The 18,522-nt window shown below is 45.5% G+C and overlaps 1 protein-coding gene across 1 annotated transcript; it reads left to right on the forward strand.

Annotated features, from left to right (window-relative positions):
- The first annotated feature begins 12,574 nt into the window (after nucleotides 1-12,574).
- LOC135810269 (uncharacterized) lies at nucleotides 12,575-17,633 on the forward strand. The gene is made up of 7 exons (XM_065323750.1): nucleotides 12,575-13,126; nucleotides 13,303-13,948; nucleotides 14,140-14,384; nucleotides 14,592-15,109; nucleotides 15,325-15,469; nucleotides 15,630-16,303; nucleotides 16,477-17,633. The coding sequence occupies exons 1-7, from the start codon at nucleotides 12,643-12,645 to the stop codon at nucleotides 17,236-17,238; spliced, it is 3,474 nt and encodes a 1,157-aa protein (XP_065179822.1). The 5' UTR covers nucleotides 12,575-12,642; the 3' UTR covers nucleotides 17,239-17,633.
- Nucleotides 17,634-18,522: the final 889 nt, after the last annotated feature.

Raw genomic sequence — 18,522 nt, forward strand, 5'->3', positions numbered from 1 at the left:
AGTGCATGTGATATTTACGCAGAGAGAAAAGGACCTATAAGTTAAGAGTTATGACTAACAGTCCACCAAGGTAACCAAGGTAACCAAGGTAACCAAGGTAACCAAGGTAACCAAGGTAACGAGGTAATCATTATACAGTCAAATAGGGCGACAACAAGGCACGAGAAATATAGGGATATTGAGACATTGGACGACCTGACACAAAAACGTCTACAAATCTCAAACCATCCACTGGCCAACTAAAGTGTTGTTGCTTGGAAGTCGCAGGACTGCCAGGACTGCCAGGAGCAGAAAGTTCCAATGACTTGGACTTTCCAAGTTTGACGGTCGTGACGGTCGTGACGGTTGTTGGTTTGCACTTCGTAGATGTACATTGGAGCTAGGTGTGAGATAATCAGGGATCAACATGACATCAGATCACATGACATCAGATCGAATGACATCAGGTCACAGTACACGTACATAATTTTATTTTTATTTTATTCTTATAATCTTGACTGTTTGAGGGAAAGACACAAACGGGAAAATTCTTAGTCTTATTTTACTAGGGAATTCCATACAGGCATCATCGCCTGCTTACAGGGAACTCTAAGAAAGTCTTGATGGATGACCGAAATTCGGCCGGTGAATTAGAAAGGCAGTAAGCAGGTGGCAGTGCATTCCACCGGTCAGCGCCTACGTACGAAATTGCACAGAAACCATAGCTTGTGCTAGCAGGGGTAAAACAAGCGCAGCAGACACCTGACCATGGGTAAGGGCATCAGTTTGAGCACCGTGAGCACGAAGAGTAAAGCGGTCTTGTAGGAGAGAGCAAGCAAGGCCATTCAGGCAGCGATACATAAACACATAGGTCTTGAAATTGAGGCGTTGTTCAAGGGTGTATACATTGGTGTTACTGTAGAGAACGGCAGTTGGGGTCATTCTATCCAAGGAAAAATTCTCTTTAGCGCTAAGTGGCTGACAGCAAGAAGTTTGTTATAAAGAGCTTGCGACAAACAGTGTACATATGCGGTGCTGCCATACTCAAGAGTAGACTGAATTATAGAGAGGTAAAACAGTCGCTTGCCAAATATACTGATATTCTGTTTTGCATGCACAAAGGCTCCTACTTTCTTGTCAACAGATGTACACAACGCTGCTACTTGGTCTGAAAAGGATAGATGGTCATCAACTAATATTCCTAAATAGCGGGCGGAAACAGAGGGGGTAATGGGGGTGTCACAACAGAGAGCTGCTGCAGCAGGTGGCAGCTCTTTACCAGGGCGGCGAAGTACTTCCTCAGTTAACAAAAAACTTCGTGATGGATTTTGATTCATATGAAAACCCTTAGAACAGGTCAAGAACAGTTTTTATCGACTGCAAATCACTGGACGAAGGTGATTCAGCCAATATACGCCTTTACAAGAGAAACTGTTGGCGGAATGAGCAGAGAGTTCTCGGCTTCTTTGATCACACTCCGCTGACCTTAATGTCGCCGTCGTTCAAGTCAGTTGGCTTTCAAGCTGCGTGATCCGCCGGGATGGCGATTACTCGTTTCCACCAGGGAGTCATAAAATTATTTTACGAATCCCTGGTCTGATCTTTGCTCCCCAGAACTCCACGAAACGAGGAGTAAAGGCACAGGCAAACTGATTCCATTTTCTCTGACACCCCTGCCAGCACTGAATGGCACCGGCTTTGCAAGTCCAGTCGACTTTCTTCAGCCACGAGACTCGCATCAGACTGCAGGCTTCTGAAAGAATGCATGGTCACCAAGATTCGAATCTGGCGTTGCGCAGGTTGAACAAGAACTTGAGTTTAGAATTATTTTCATCGAGCCGCGCGATCAGAGCAGCTCCTTGTCCACTCGCTCATTGTGTGGGCTCGCTGCTCCGTTTCATCGCTCTCTACCACTCTCCAAGTAACTCAGTGCTAGAGTAGTAGAGAAGCCAAGCATCGCAATATCCCTTTGGAGAAGTGGTATCTCAGTGTCGCTCGCCATGACTGTCATCACCTATGTTTCCATAGCGCAACCATACATGCCGCTCGGCTTGTTGAGCAAGGATGCTTTCCTTGAATCGTACCTCTTTCATAGCATGCAAGGGAAGGCCAAGAAAGTAATTGCGACCCATTTCACGGCAGTTTGTGCGCAAACCAGCCACTCAAAAATCCATCACGAAGTTTTTGTTAACGGAGGAAGTATTAAAACCTGGGTCTTAGATGAATTCAATAAAAGTCCTTTCCTTTCAAGATAACCATCGAGAGTAGTCAGGTCCTCACACAGTCGAGTAGTTACTGTTTGACATGAATGGCTACGGACATGGAAGGTTATATCATCTGTGAAGAGTTTGTTAGATGAATGCCTGAAGCATTGTGGTGCATCGCGGATGTATATACAAAAGAGCAGTGGCCCAAGGACAGAGCCTTGAGATACACCTCTTGTGCATGGACGGGCATCACCCAGTGCCTATCCTACCCGAACTCTCTGAACGGGGTTTGTTAGGTACCTTGCAAACCATGCAAGGGCGGTGCCAGCTATCCTCACATTCTGCAGTTCATTGATTAGGCCTTGGTGGTTCACTCTGTCAAATGCTTTGCTCATGTCCGCAAATACTCCACAGTACAGTACTCCACAGTACTCATTCTCATCAAGAGCCTTCAGCTGGCATTCATCAACAACTAGGGCCAGGCAGTCCCGAATTATTATGGTCTGATTTCCACCTTCGAAAGAAAAGGTGTCAGCACCGACGCAATCCACACAATCAAGTAAGTCAATTTATCAACCGAACATATTCGTTCCCTTCTAATCATGGGTGAATACAAGGAATAACGGAAAAAAATCCCTGCATTCATTTCTTTCCATTATTCTCTGTATATCCATGATTAGAAGGGAGCGAAAACGTTCGGTTACTAAATTGGCTTACTTGACTGTGTGGATTTGCGTCGCTGCTGACACCTTTTCCTTCCGCTTCCAAGCAGGACCTGAACCTGCTACCCTCTGTTTCTTAATCATGGGCTTAGACCATCCCACTATGCCTGCCTGCTGCGACCCACAGTTAATTGGGAACTCATGGCCTGGCACGAGGAGAACATGGATGCAGTGAATGGGATTTTCGGTCTTTGACCACTTGCTAGTGAGCTCATCTACTCAAGCTGCATCTGCGCCTTGATCCTTGAAGGGTGGTTGCGTTCCTACGGCGGATGCGGAAAACTTGGTTTCCAGTCGAGTCTCACACGAACCGTGAAATTAATATTTATGGACAACTTTTCGTTTGAAATTGGATATGCCTCCAATAATTTCCTCTTTTTTTTGGATTTTTCAGGAAAAGTTCAACAGAACCAAACGTGATGCCCTATGGACTTCGGAATGGTGGTACTCATCTTGAAGGTGGCCATCGCTGCCAGGATAAGATCTCTCAGCTCTCTGCTTGTTCCGTCAAAATGACGTTTACAATTCCACTTTACGTTCGGGCACTGTCTCTGGAAACCAATTGTTGATGTATTTTCGGTGTATGCATACGTTGTTGCATGTATTTGTGGGTGGGTGTATGTGTGTATGTGTGTGTGTGTGTGTGTGTGTGTGTGTGTGTGTGTGCGTGTGTGTGTGTGTGTGTGTGTGTGTGTGTGTGCGTGTGTGCGTGTGTGTGTGTGTGTGTGTGTATGTGTGTGCGTGTGTGTGTGTGTGCGTGTGTGTGTATGTGTGTGTACGTCGGGTTACTCGACTGTGATGATGTTGTTGAACATATTCGTTGGCTGATGATCCAGCAAGAGCATAACTGTGTTCTTTGCCTACGCATCAACTTGCCTGTACATCATTTTAAACAACTTGTTCAGTTCACTCTGCTCGTTCTCCTTTGTACCTTTCAATTTTTTCTTTCCTCAAAAACTCCAAACACTGTTCAATTCTATTCCCTGTGTCTATATTTCAAGAGAAGGTAATGGAAACATTCGTTAGCGAAACAATCTGGTCTGCTAGTCTGATGTTGATTACGTCGATAAGTATACCTCTTCGGCGGAAAATTATTAAAGAAGGTTCTTCGACTGAGAAGCCCTTCAAGAAATGATTGAAGACCTGGGGAGAGTCCAACAATATCAATGCAAAGAACGATCCAGTTGGTGGATTATGATGGCATAATTTCTGGTATAACCTTTGGATTTTGTCTAACAATTATGCTCTAGCTTAGACCAGACGGTCGGCATAACCTTACGATGCTGGCTGAAGAGTAATGCTTCAGGCATTTTAAGGCATGTCACAGAAAGTAACCTGGTGAATGTTACCCCTGGTACATCGTGCTGCCATGGTGCCAGAGTCGTTATAACGTTGCATAGTGCAACAAGAGTGCCTAGGTACAGTATAGCGCCATCATTGGAAGTATAATTGCAGCATAATATAGCGCTATCACTGGTAGTTCAACACTCGTAAAATGGCTGGTACATGCTCCCTGCTACCTAATTTAGGCATCATGGAAAGGATAATTCAGCAATTTACCGAGCATAATCCGCTCAGGGCTACTATCCCTTGACGCTTACATTTTCGTTCTAGAAATAATTATAATAATTGAACTCGGATGGTGAGCCAGTGAAATTATGGTGAAAAAAGGAAGACAATATGTTACGAGTTTTGACTACTGGTTATGTTGGTGGATAGTTAGTCATAGCTCGTAACATTCTTTCCTCCTTTCTCACCAACAAAATAATAATAATGTTGCCATTGTTTGGAAAGGGAATGGGATAACCTTTAAAATTCCACTGTTTACTTCCCCTTGACGGCCTAATTTGGAAAAATGTGTTGGAGAGAAATTAGAAAATTTGGTATAAATCCGAAAAATTATGAAGTTGGATAGACCTCTAGACTTTCGGAATGCAGCCACTTTGGTATGAGCTTTTTGATACATTTCTTCCGGATATTGTTCAGACAGTTCCCCCAATGTTCTCATAATAATAATAACGCAATTGGATAACAAATGACCACATGAAATTGTGTAAAAATCGGTATTATTGGTAACTCAGATCAAATTCTCAGTTGACTCTCCGGACGCCTTACATGCATGGCCACAGCTAATGATAACCACCAGTGCTACACAGCGAGCAATGGCTCACCAAGAACACACAACATCTGCCCATATGATTCAATAATACTCAGCGACCACCGCAGAGAAAAAATGATACAGTTCTTCGGAGGAAAGATTACCCTCAGAGAAGTATACTGGCGTTCTTATTGACTTGAAATGAAGGAATTTGGATATGTAGGACTCAGTGACCAGTCAAGGCCCCGTGACCAATCACGGTCCCCGTGACCAGTCAAACAGTCACAAACCCCCCATGACCAGTCACAAATTAGTTCACCAGTCACAATGCCCCCATGACCAGTCACAAATCACCATACATGTACATGTGTAAAGTACACAGTTCGTGACTGCTCGCAGGGTGCTTCGTACTGCAGGATTTGTTGTGGAAACTATAATTCCCTATGACCGGTCACAGAATACAGTTGTGACCACTATAATTCCATGCGAACAGTTACATGCGGAATGTACAGTTGTGACCACTCTTTCTCTGTGAGTAGTCACAGGCAGAATATAGGTATTTCTGTATTACAAGAGAGATTGGAGGCTTTGTCACAACTCTGAGTTTCACGTATTACTACGATCGTCAGGCAACTGATGGCTCCTAAACGGGCAGCCTGAACATAAGGGGGAGCAAGGTGGGAAATTCTGAGGGGTATCATAGGCGACGGGTATTATAGTGCAAGAGTCAGGCGTGAAGTTGCCAAATCTTCAGACTTGGGGCTATGCAGCAGCAGTTCCAGCGTGAATGACATAGAATAGAGCTGGGGACCACACATGCCCACACCATTACACACACATACACCCACACTCTCTCCCTTTTCTCACATACACCCACACGCGCCCGCGCGCGCACACACACACACACACACACACACACACACTCATTCTCTAAATCTCTCTCTCTCACACACACACGCACATATGTCATTCTCTACATCACACACACACTTGGCTTGGTGTACAGCTGCCAAATGCTTAGCCACGCCGCCCCCGAGACAGGGGGAGAGTAGAAGAGAGAGTTTGAGACACACACACCCATCCACACATCCACACACACACACACCTGGCCTGGTGTACAGCTGCCAAATGCTTGGCCACGCCGCCCCCGAGACAGGGGGAGAGTAGAAGAGAGAGTTTGAGACACACACACACACACATACACCCACACACACATACACACACACATCCACATCCACACACACATTCTCTAAATCTCACACACACATTCTCTCTCTCACACACACACACTCTCTTTCTCACGCATGCACACACACACACACACACACACACTCACATAGGCGCGCACACTTACTCACACATACACACACACACACACACACACACACACACACACACACACACACACACACACACACAAATAGGCAGCGGGACTACCAGCTAGATTCACGTGACCTTGCGGACAAAGTTACGGAGTAGAACTTGTTTTCATGACGACACTTGGACACAAGTACTTCTGTATTATTATTTTATCTCTTTTCAACCAATCCACAAGCCAAGAAGAGATGCGTAGACGGAAGAACCGTACTCTTGGTGATACTGATCGCAAACATGATTAATTCCTCCAGGCCATTGAGCACCCAATTCTAAACCTTATCTAAGCAAAGCAGCATGCCAGTTCAAGAACATCTCGTCAGACATACATATCGATACATGTCTGGTGCACTCTCACTAACAAGCAGGTATCGCAGGCTACATTCGCACCAGCAATCAAAAGAAGTTGAAGTGAGTGAATATTTCTATAAAATTAATAATTGGAAGACAAATGAAGGTGTGGAGGATCGCCCAAAAACACTGACAAGGAGACAGTAAACGGTACACAGTACTCGTATGCATGTACTTATACACGTTATAGCAGCACAAAGAGAAAGACCATGATGCATAATGTTGCATCAATAAATCTTACAGAGTTATTTTGGGAGGAGAAATGAAGATGTGTTCGAAGCAGTAAACTGCGTAAGCACTACGTTGAGCCAGAATATTGAAATACAGTTTCCTGCAGTCAAAACAAGACACTCACACTTCTCTGGTCTAGTTCGCCATTCTTATCGATAAACATGACTTGATTTAATTTCTTACGATGGTTCTTGAGAATGGATCAATGATGTCTTGAATAGATGTCTTCCTGAACGACTTCAACTGAGAGGCAGTTTCAGTTCCAACAAGCTGGACATTGTTTTTCTGTGGAGTGTTCCACAAGAAAGACAGAGCTACACACACGAAGGTGCTTGATGTACTCAGTACCTTCTTGGAAATGAACATATTTTCATTTCCATCTTCATTATATTTTCGTCTCTGCATCGTTGACGATGTCCACTTCTGACTCCGTTATCTTGTCACCCATCCTCTCCAAAAACACAAATCGAGTGCTGCTTGCATGCTGGATCAGTTGAAGTCAGTCTCTGCTCTAGCAAGATCGGCATGCAAAAATTACATGACTGAAAATATTCCGAAATAGCTTTTCTGAACGACGAAGTTTGTTCTTCAAATATGATGAATAGCACAACCTACTAGCCAGAACGTCCTCTCAAAAGAGATTCTATCTGAAGCCTGCAAGATTTTCGACCACCCTTCGTTTTGGAGAGGAGCCCACACACACCAGACTCGAGCTACAAGTAAACTACGCGGAGATCGAGAGTTGATCGAAATCTTTCTTGCTCACTTCTGAAACCTGTGAAGGAAAAAGTATGCTGAACGCGTGAATGCCTACAGTTGAGTCGTAATATTTTGACGTGGATCCTGTGACCGTTCACAGAGAAAGTCGCGGCTGTTTCTGACTGGTCATCGGGATTCAGACTGGTGTGTGACTTTATGACTGCTCTTCGGGGATTTGTGACTGTTTGATTGGTCACGGGGATCGTGATCGGTCATCGAGACGTGACTGCTCACTGAGTCCTACAGATAGCCTCTGCATTAGTCTGTTTGGAATTAACATTTATTATAGTGTGCGATTTGCTACGAGCATTATGCTTGCATTACAACACTACTCGAAGAGAATTGGTGAGCACACCTGCTCATTCCCTGGGCACTGCAAATTCACCACTCATTTCATTTCACAGAATCGTATTCAACGTTTCGCAAATTGCCATCATCAGATTGCAATATGAAGTGGAAGTCTGCCAAGGAGCAGTTATATACACTAATTTGGTGTTATGATAGCAATAAAGAGAACGAATTCTGCAGTCATCGCCACACTACAACGAAGTCATGAAAGTTTACCAGAATTAATTTTCTTGTCACATTCATGCTCTTCAGTCACGACTTTCCACTGATGAATGTGACAAGAAAATTAATTCTGGTAAACTTTCATGAAATAATCTACGTGGAGATAAATTTGTATTCGTACGCATAAGCCCGATTTGTGTAAGCAAAAAGAACATGTTTAAGCACTTAGGTTATTTTCGTGAGTTTGCACCCCGTGTTCATGAGTTGTTTCTGCACTGTTCATGCTCGTTTGTCACACTTACTCCTTATTTTAGTTCTCACTTTTTGTAATAGTTACCACAAGTTACCCGTCATGTGTCACACTTCTTTGGATTTTTAACCTTTGTTTTTCCCTTGATCTCTTTAGTTCCGTATTTCCACTGATGATCGGAGCGTGAAAATCAATTTTGGAAACACAAAAAAACAAACCTTGAACAAATTGTCATGTTGCGTAGTGATGTCTGCGCATTCATACTTTTCATAGCTATTATTAAACTTTCATGACTTCGTTGTAGTGTGGCCATGACTGCAGAATTTGTTCTCTTTAGTGCTATTATAAAATTGTTGTCTCCACGTCGTACCTTTGATACAACATCCAGTGCTGGGACCTCCACAGCAAGCTATTTCCACAGCGCTGCACACCAAATCCAGGATACCCTCAGAAACCGGCAAAGACTACCACTCACGTTCCACTACTGCCTAATACTGAATTCTACCTGACTTCTTGACACGACTCAAACTTGCCAAAGTCACTAAATCAACGTCAACTACAATAATCAAGCCACACATCTTGTCACATTCATGGTTACTCTTCAGTCCCGACTTTCCACTGATGAATGTGACAAGAAAATTAATTCTGGTAAACTTTCATGACTTCGTTGTAGTGTGGCGATGACTGCAGAATTTGTTCTCGTTATTTCTATTATATAATTGTTGTCTCCACGTCGTACCTTTGATACAACATCCAGTGCTGGGACCTCCACAGCAAGCTATTTCCTGTAACAGTATAAACTTGATTGATTGGAGAATTCCCCGAATGATGTTCAAACCAGAGGTTATAAAGCAAAAGAAAGGCGATAACCGCAGGAGTGAGAAGAGTAGGAACACAAGGTGTTACCATAAGACAAGCAAGAAGTGTCAAGGTAAAACTATTACACTCTCCCGGCCCCATAGGAAGCCCAAGGTTCTATTAGATAACAAAATCCAGTTAGGAGATGCAATTGTGGAAAGGGGAATATTAAATAATCACTCATGCACATGCATAACCACATTGAAGTGTAATCCAACTCAACTCCATCAATCTCACAAGGAGATGACGCAAAACTATATCAGTCTCTAACATATTATTAACTATCTCAGTAAGAGATGCATATGGCTCAGCCCAGTTAGATCAAGGCTGCTGTCGTTGTGAGGCTAGATAGTTCTGCAGCGGTTTAATATTCCGACCAGACTCATCACATAGGTTGCCAGCGGGCTCCCACGTAGCTTCGCTGCTGGGGTAACCCTTCCAATGCACCAGGAAGTGTTGCTCACCACTGCGGTGTCGGTGATTCAAAAAGGCTTCGACAACATAGCGTGTGTGTCCATCTAGGATCTGTGAAGGGCGGAGGCGGGGGTTGGTGTCTTCCAGGAATCGTGTTCTCTTCGTAGCGTTTAAGAGCAGTGACATTAAACACGGGATGGCAGCGAAGTTCACGGGGTAGTTCCAAGCGAAAAGAATTCGCTCCAATCTTAGCCTGGATACGATACGGACCAAACCACTTGGGTTGCAACTTCCGAGAGGGCTGGCCACGAGCTTCCGGGGTCAGTAGAAAGTCTCTGCAGACAAGAACGCTATCACCAACCTTCAAATTACTGGGCGTTCTCGTCTGGTCTGCATATAGAGCTTGCTTTGCCTGGGCGTCGAGCATTGCATCTCGAGCTATCCTTAGTGCGGCTTCCTGCTTATGAAGCCAATCGACCGAATCACTCCTTTCCCCTCCCGTAAGAATGAATTCGGGCGGGGACTTAGGGTCAAACCCATAGTTCAGATAGAACGGTGTATTAGCTACAGATGACTGTTGTGAACTATTAATTGCAAACTCGCAGAGTGGTAGAAGCGAATCCCAATTGTCCTGTCTCAAGTTCACGCTCTTAGAACATCTCCCACTTGCCGGTTAACTCTCTCTGTCAAACCATCCGTTTGAGGGTGGTTAGCAGTGCTGAATGCCAATTTAGTTCCTAGCTGAGAGAATACTTCTTTGAAAAAAGCTGCAGTGAATCGTGGATCGCGATCGGAAACAATGGTCGAGCTCAGCCCGTGCAGACGAAACACGTTTTGAATGTACAGTTGAGCGCTGCCCTTAGCATCAATCTTCGAGTTTGTTGGAACAAGATGTACTCACTTCGTGAGTCGGTCCACAAAGGTGTAAATTGCGTCGAAGCCACGAGAAGTAAGGGGCAATCCAACAATAAAATCCATTGAGATATCCTGCCAAGGACTATTAGGTATTGGAAGTGACTGGAGAAGCCCTGTTCGTGGCTGACCTCCCTTCGTTCGCTGGCAGAGATCACAGGTTTTGACAAATCTCTTGATATCGAGACCCATTCGGGGCCAGTAGAAAAACGTGCTAGGCGGAAGTACGTTCGATCACGACCCGGGTGGCCAGCCGTTGCACACTCATGGTGTTCCTGAATGAGCTTTAACCGGACACCGCACTGTGGTATGCACAACCGGTTATTGGGGGATGCCTTGAGGTACAAGCGATCAGTGGATTCGTCCCAATAATAGCGATCATGCAAATTATCTCGGAGAGAATGCTTCAATCTTTCTATGACGGGAGGTAGCTCTTTGTCTCTCTGGTAGGCATCTGATATTGTATTGGACACGTCATCATTCATTGCTAAAGCATACTCAATAGCATTCAAACGTGGTACTGCATTCTCCACGAGGTTACTCTCATGGAGATCTGGGCGACGCGAAAGGGGATCTGCAGGGTTCCCTCTGCCGGGTCTGTGACGGACTGTGTAGTCATAGTCAGCTAGGAATTCAACCCATCGCGCCTCTCTCTTTGTAATGCTTGGTTTTGTTTTCAGATAAACTACCGCCATGTTGTCTGTAATGACCTCAAAGTGTTGAAAGAGGTAGATGCGCCAGGTCTTTAGCGCAAACACTACGGCCAATGTTTCTCTTTCTGTAGCTGTATAATTCTGTTCAGCAGCAGACAATTTTCGGCTAGCATAAGCCACTGGATGCCAGGCATCTTCCTCTAGTTCTTGGAGAAGAAAACATCCCAAGACGAAATCGCTTGCATCTGTTACCACTCTGAATGGTCGGTTCACATCAGCCAGCCGCAATAGGGGCGCATTCAACAAGGCATGCTTTGGCGATTCAAAGGCATGTTGCCGAGAGCTGTTCCACTCGAATCGTGCATGTTTTCCCGTTATCTCCTCTAAGTTCTTAGAGAGCGATGAGTATTGATCTATGAATCGCCTAAAATAATTCGTAAATCCAAGAAATTGCCTCACCTCTGTGACGGAAGTCGGAGCGGGCCAGACCTTTACTGCGGCAATCTTGTCTGGGTCAGGGGCGATGTGCAGTCCATCGATGCAATGTCCCAGGAACCGCACACTCTCCACGCCAAATTCACATTTTGACCGTTTGCAAAATAACTGGTTGTCCCGGAGCACGCTCAATACCGACCGGACATGCTGCATATGCTCCGACCACGTTTTGCTGAAGATGAGTATGTCATCTAGTGTTGTGAAGTTGATCTAGGTGCTGGTTGGACTTTTGGATGCTCTGGTTGGAGGAAGAAGCTTGGAGAAGCTTGCTTGGCTGCTGAGTTGCTTGGTTGCTGTTTGGTTTGGAGCTGGCTGCGGCTGCTGTTGTATCTTCAGGTTGGCTGAGTTGGCAGTGTCCTGAGTGGTTAGTGCGGGGCAGGTTCTGGGCCACTTTTTGACCTTTGACCTTTGGGCCAAATAAGGCACACTGTGTCGGTCGTGCTTGGTCTGGCCCCGGGACTTCCCCAGGGTTTGACCTTTGACCTTTGGGTTAAATAGGGCACACTGTATCGGGCGCGCTTGGTCTGGCCCCGGGACCCCCCCAGGGTTTGACCTTTGGCCCTGCCATGCCATAAATGTCATCATGTTCTTTTCCGTGGCGACCGTGCACTTGTGCACGTTAGTTGTATTTACACCAGGGAGTAGTAAAATACGTACTACTCCCTGATTTGCACATCGTAGATGTGCAATGAATGACATATTGCGCATGCGCGCATAAGCACGCGGAGCGTGCGACCTTCAGTGGCCCTGCGGAAAAGACGCAGTGCAACAGAAGGTGGACTAGTACACGTGTCATTATACTAATGTGTGATAGCCGACCTCATATACGATGTACGGGGAGATTTTTCCTCAGTATGTTGTAGGTAGTGCTGGAGGTGACGTGACGATGGCGGAGCCAAGTGCAAAACGATCCAGGCAGCCCAGACAGCCCACCTCGAGTGCCGTGCGTGGTTTTTTGAAAAAGTTTTCTTTGCCAGGTTCAGGCACTGATCCTCTCGTCTTTTTCAGCAGCCATCATGACGAGCTCCGACAGGTTCTGCTCGAGGAGCTTCAGTCTCACCCTTTCAAGGTGGTTTTAGTTTTGAGGGTGGAGATGACACGAGAGTCGGCCACGGGTAGTACGTCTGCCGTCCCGTTTTTTAGAAGTAGACCGGCTCGGATCCTCAGCGAAGGGGACATTGATAGTGCAGTCAAGACGATGGTGGCGAGGATCACTGGTCTTATTGATAAGTGGATGCAGAACGGATCCAACTGGACCGTTTCTCGAGTGAGGCAGCTGGATGTGTCGACAGCAAAGTACACTCCTCTTCGAGGTGAGTTTCTGTTCATCCGGCAGTGTTTGTTCGAAGCCTGGCGAATTTCTTGTGGAAAGTTGTAGACGTATGTTTTGTACCAGATGTACAGTTTTTCGTGATTGTCGAGAGGGTGTAGTTGTGATGTGGTGTTACTCTGAGCAAAGCCTTCGTTGTATTTTTGTGGTGTACTGTAGGTGGTGCAGCTGCTATCCCGCCGAAATTAGAAAAAAAGAAGGCCATCATTAACGTAAAGAACAACGATGACAGGTGTTTGATGTGGGCGTTGTTGTCAGCGCTGCACCCCGTCGAGCAGCATGCTGAGCGTGCATCCAAGTACACCCAGTATGTGGAGGAGCTGCGGTTCGACGGTGTAATGTTCCCTGCAACGCTCCGTGATGTATCCAAAGTGGAGATACAGAATGGTCTTGCAATCAATGTGTTTGGGTACGAGGGGAATCTGTACCCACTCTATCTCAGCGAGCGCCAGGAGACTCCCATCAACCTGCTTCTACATGACAACCACTTCACATGGATAAAAAACTTCAGTCGTCCATGTGAGAATAAGAACAGACACGCAACACACTACTGCTTGCGATGCCTCTCCGCACACAAAACAGCAGACTCCCTGCAGCATCACAGCGAGAGATGTCAGGTGATGAAGCCCGTGCCAGTCGTCATGCCCACAGCAAAGGACAGCATCCTCAAATATACAAATTTGAAGCACAGGATGGTGGCTCCATATATCATTTACGCTGATACGGAGGCCATCATTGAGCCGATGGAGGAACAGCATGGCAGCAGCACTGTACGCACAGCCCGTCATGTACCATGCAGCATCAGGTATGTTTTGTTGTTGGTGTTGTTTTTGACTAATGTTTGCTGTACTCATGCCTGCACAGTGCTTCCTGTTATTCCTTCTTGTCTTGTTCTCCCCTAATTGTGTTCGTGTTGTAGTATGTGCATTTTGTGTGATTCCATTTTTTCAAAAAATCACTCATTCTTACTTTCCTTCTTCTTTTATGCTCTTGTAGATATGCTGCCATCCGATCCAACGGTGAAGTCCGTGGCGAGTTTGACGACTGCAGTGAGAATGCCATTCACAACTTTTTCGACAGTCTCAAAGAGTTGGAAGGCAGTATCCAGGAGGATTTGGCGGATATCAAGCCAATTCGCATGACGGCAGAACTGGAGCTTGAGTTTCAGAACGCAGTCAACTGCTGGATATGTGATGAAGTACTTGGAGAAGATCGTGTTCGTGATCATGATCATCTCACTGGTAAGTATTATAATTTTTTGTTTATTTTTGTTGTTTTGCAGTTGTGTGTAGATATGCGCATGATGTGTATAGTGCATTTTCATGTCTTTGTAGCTGTTTGCATCTGTGTTTTATCATGGTGTATTGAATTGTATTGTCTGTGGTATCACATTCACTGTAGATGTTTACTATGTTTGTGTATTCCCCTCTTTCTGAATATCTGTACAGGCAACTACCGTGGTGCTGCACACTACCAGTGTAATATTCAGCTGAGTATCTACCCAGATCGCCAGATCATTCCGGTTGTGTTTCACAACCTGAAAGGGTACGATGCTCACCACCTCATCGCCCACATTGGTATGACCGAGGTTGAAGAGGTGGAGTACGAGGACTCTAACCAGCGTAAGCGGATTAAGAAGGTTGGTGAGATCAGTGTCATCGCCAACAACATGGAGAAATATATTTCATTCAAGTGGCGTCAGTACCGCTTCATCGACTCCATGGCCTTCTTGAACTCCTCTCTTGACTCGTTGGTGAGCAACACCCCGGAAGATGCGCTCAAGCTTACTCGTACATTGGCCCATCATGACCTTCTCCTGCGTAAGGGTGTCTACCCCTACGAGTACATGGACTCCTTTGCTCGGTTTGATGAGACACAGCTGCCACCTAAATCAGCATTTGAGTCTAGTTTGACTGGAGAAGGTATCAGTGATGCCGACTATGCCCATGCTCAGAACGTATGGCAGGTAAGCAGCTTGTGCCTTCTGTATTGACCCTCGGAATTTCCCTGATGCCATGCTTTTTGCATCATTGTGCTCTACTTATGACTTTTGAATGCTGTTGTGATGTGCTCTACTCATTTTTTTGTACTCATTGCTCTCTATCTGTGGATATGTGGATGCTTGTGTGTATGGATGTGTGCATGCGTGCGTGCGTTGCTGTTTTTTGTTTTGTTTTGCAGACATTTGAGTGCAGTACAATGGAGGCCTATCATGACCTCTATTTGCAAACAGATGTCTATCTTCTAGCAGATGTCTTTGAGCATTTCCGCAAGACGGCATACAAGACGTATGGGTTGGATCCAGCTCATTACCTTACTCTCCCAGGTATGTTCATCAGTCTTTGTTGTTGTCCAATGTATTCTCTCCTTTAGATGGTGTTCTCTGTTAGTATTCTTGTGCTTTCTTGTCGGTGTATTTTTATACTTTTTGCATGGTGTATTGACTTTCGTGTTTGTGTTCTGGTGTGTTGTATGGTGTTATGTAGGATATGCATGGGATGCTCTACTACGGTTCACCCAGATTGAACTGCAGCTGCTCACGGATGTAGACATGCATCTGTTTGTCGAAGCCGGTCTACGTGGGGGCATCTCAATGGCGTCGCAGCGGTACGGCAAGGCCAACAACCCAACGATGGATCAGTACAATCCTGCCGAGCCCACATCATACCTGCTATACCTTGATGCCAACAACCTGTATGGCTGGGCTATGTGCCAGAGTATGCCGACATCCGAGTTTGCCTGGTGTGACAAGAACCTGTCCGAGATACTGGCACACCCTGTAGATTCGAGCACTGGGTTCATTGTGGAGTGTGATCTTGAGGTACCCTCTTCGCTGCACCACTACTTCAATGATTATCCACTCGCACCGGAAGTGATGAGAGCATTCTCAGATAAGCTATCACCATACCAACAAGCACTTGTGGAGGAGCTCAAAGTGTCAGCCGTAGATGGAGTCAAGTTGACACCCAGTCTCCTACCCAAGTCCAAGTATGTGTTACACTACCGTACACTGCAGCTGTATTCGCGTCTGGGCATGGTGGTGACCGCTGTTCACAAGGTGTTGGGATTTCAGCAGAGTGCCTGGATGGCTCCCTACATCAATCTGAACACTGCACTTCGCACGAGGGCTACAACCGACTTTGAGAAGAGCTTTTACAAGGTAAATGCAACCGTTGTGTGCAGTCTTGTATGTTGTTGTTGTTGTTGTTGTTGTTTTTGTCGCATGTATGGTGCAAGTGTGACGTGGAGTATGCTAATTGAAAAATATGCTGATGTGAAGGAATGGCATGATATGATTCTCATGTGTCATGTTTGCCTGTTTGTGTGCTGCAGCTGATGAACAACTCAGTCTTTGGCAAGACGATGGAGAACGTTCGTAATCGAATACGCATCGATCTCTTGCGAGAAGAAAGTGAGGAGCAGGTACTGAGGGCAGTGAGCAAGCCTACATATGTGCGGCACGACATTTTCCCGAACGGGCTTGTCGGAATAGAAAAGCAGCACACTGAGATCAAGCTCAACAAGCCGGTCTATGTGGGTATGTCGATACTAGACCTGTCAAAGGTGCACATGTACTCCTTCTACTACGATGTGCTGAAGGAGCAGTACGGTAGCAGAATCCGGCTGTTGTACACCGACACCGACTCTGTTATTGTGCACATAACCACCGGTGATGTTTATGCAGAGATGGATCTGTCTCTGTATGACACCAGCAACTTTCCCACTGACCATCCTCAGTACACTTCTGTCAATAAGAAAGTGGTTGGCAAATTCAAAGATGAGCTTGGTGGGAAATCCATGGTGGAGTTTGTAGGTCTAAGATCGAAGATGTACTCCTACATCGGACAGGAATCGGCCAAACGGGCCAAGGGTGTGCGAAAGGCAGTCCTGGCAAATACCATCACCCACAAGGACTATGTAGATGCACTGCTCAGTCATCGTGTGTCTTCCAGGCCTATGACGGGTCTCCGATCACATTGCCACACAGTGTATGAGGAGGTAACCACCAAGGTGGCATTGTCTCCATTCGACTGCAAGCGGTATATACTGGATGATGGCATGGCCACACTTGCATATGGTCACAAGGACATTTAATGGGCAGGACCCCACATTGAACATGTTTCATCATTTTCATGCAAAACTCCCCGCCATTCTTCTGTCTAATATTCCTCCTTTCTTGACGTGTGGAGCTGGCTCCAACACTCTACATTTTTGTTAAATATTTCAGGCTTGTGCCTCAATTATATTGCAGGATATAGTGCATTGTGCGGTATAATAATCTTCATCGCATCATAAAATATTACCCTACATACTTTGGTTTGCAGTGTGTGCGCAGCATAGTCCATATATCATCAAATTGATCAAGTTCAGTATCTGCGGGCATATATTTCCCCAGCTTGAGAAAATGCTTATATACTTGCGTAAATTTATGCTCACAATGATGACATAAAAATGAGATTAAAGTCCATATGATGGCCAGTATGAATGTAGTTATGATGCTTGTTCTTTCGGCTGGTGAGGTTTGAGTGGATTTCTCTGCCAACACATTGCTGGCTCCGAACAGCACTGGTGCAAGCAGGAGTAGTTGTTGAGTAAGTTTAACTTTATTCAAACGCCCCTTCACTTTCTGATAGGTTCCGCTGTTGCTCGCAGTTGATGGCTCGGCTGATGGGGTGTCATTGCTTGAGGAGTCCATCTTGATCTTACTGTACCGGGAATTTTTCCTCACATCCATTCAACCATTAGTATGAGCAAAATTATGGCCAAAAAGGCTGAACGGGGATGAGTCCATACTGAGCGATTTGACCAGTTGAAGTCGTGTGTAAGGGTGTTTTCAAAACTTTGCCAACCTCCTTTTTCCGCCAACCAGGGCGAAACATTGGTGGTCATGTAATCTAAGTGCCAGGTCATGACATGATGTACATAGTGCAATCCCAGTTCCGTTGAATTCTCCATACAGATGTTCGCTAACTCGCTGCTGAATAAGTACAGGGCCACAATTTTAACATGGCTGATACCGTTTTTAAATAGTTCTTTTGCAAATGTAAGAAATTGCGTACGACCCGTTCTGGAGTTGAAACACAGTTGCTGCATCAGCACCTGAAATCTCGATCCACTGCGCCTGACTAAGCGACACACTCGTACCAAAACTCTAGAAAGCCGAGATGGTTTCGACTCCGGCGACGATACACATTGTGGTAGGTCTACATGACCTTGTTCTGCCAGTCGATCAGCAATAACAGCAGAAAGCAGATTTCTTGCAGTAGTCTGCATTGTGCACTGCATCATCGTTTCCCTCTACTACTATCCTTGGAAATATACCTCATTTCTTTCTGCGATACCCATTGGTTGAACTTTTCGGGGTATCCCTTCCACTTG

Source organism: Sycon ciliatum, chromosome 2, assembly GCF_964019385.1.
Source record: "Sycon ciliatum chromosome 2, ocSycCili1.1, whole genome shotgun sequence".
NCBI lineage: Eukaryota > Metazoa > Porifera > Calcarea > Leucosolenida > Sycettidae > Sycon > Sycon ciliatum.

Bases quoted from the DNA above. Each gene is read 5' to 3' on its own strand.
- LOC135810269 (XM_065323750.1), top strand. From the start codon at position 12,643: ATGTACGGGGAGATTTTTCCTCAGTATGTTGTAGGTAGTGCTGGAGGT. The intron at 15,110-15,324 runs GTAAGCAGCTTG...TTTGTTTTGCAG, and splicing joins ATGCTCAGAACGTATGGCAG to ACATTTGAGTGCAGTACAAT. The intron at 15,470-15,629 runs GTATGTTCATCA...GGTGTTATGTAG, and splicing joins TCATTACCTTACTCTCCCAG to GATATGCATGGGATGCTCTA.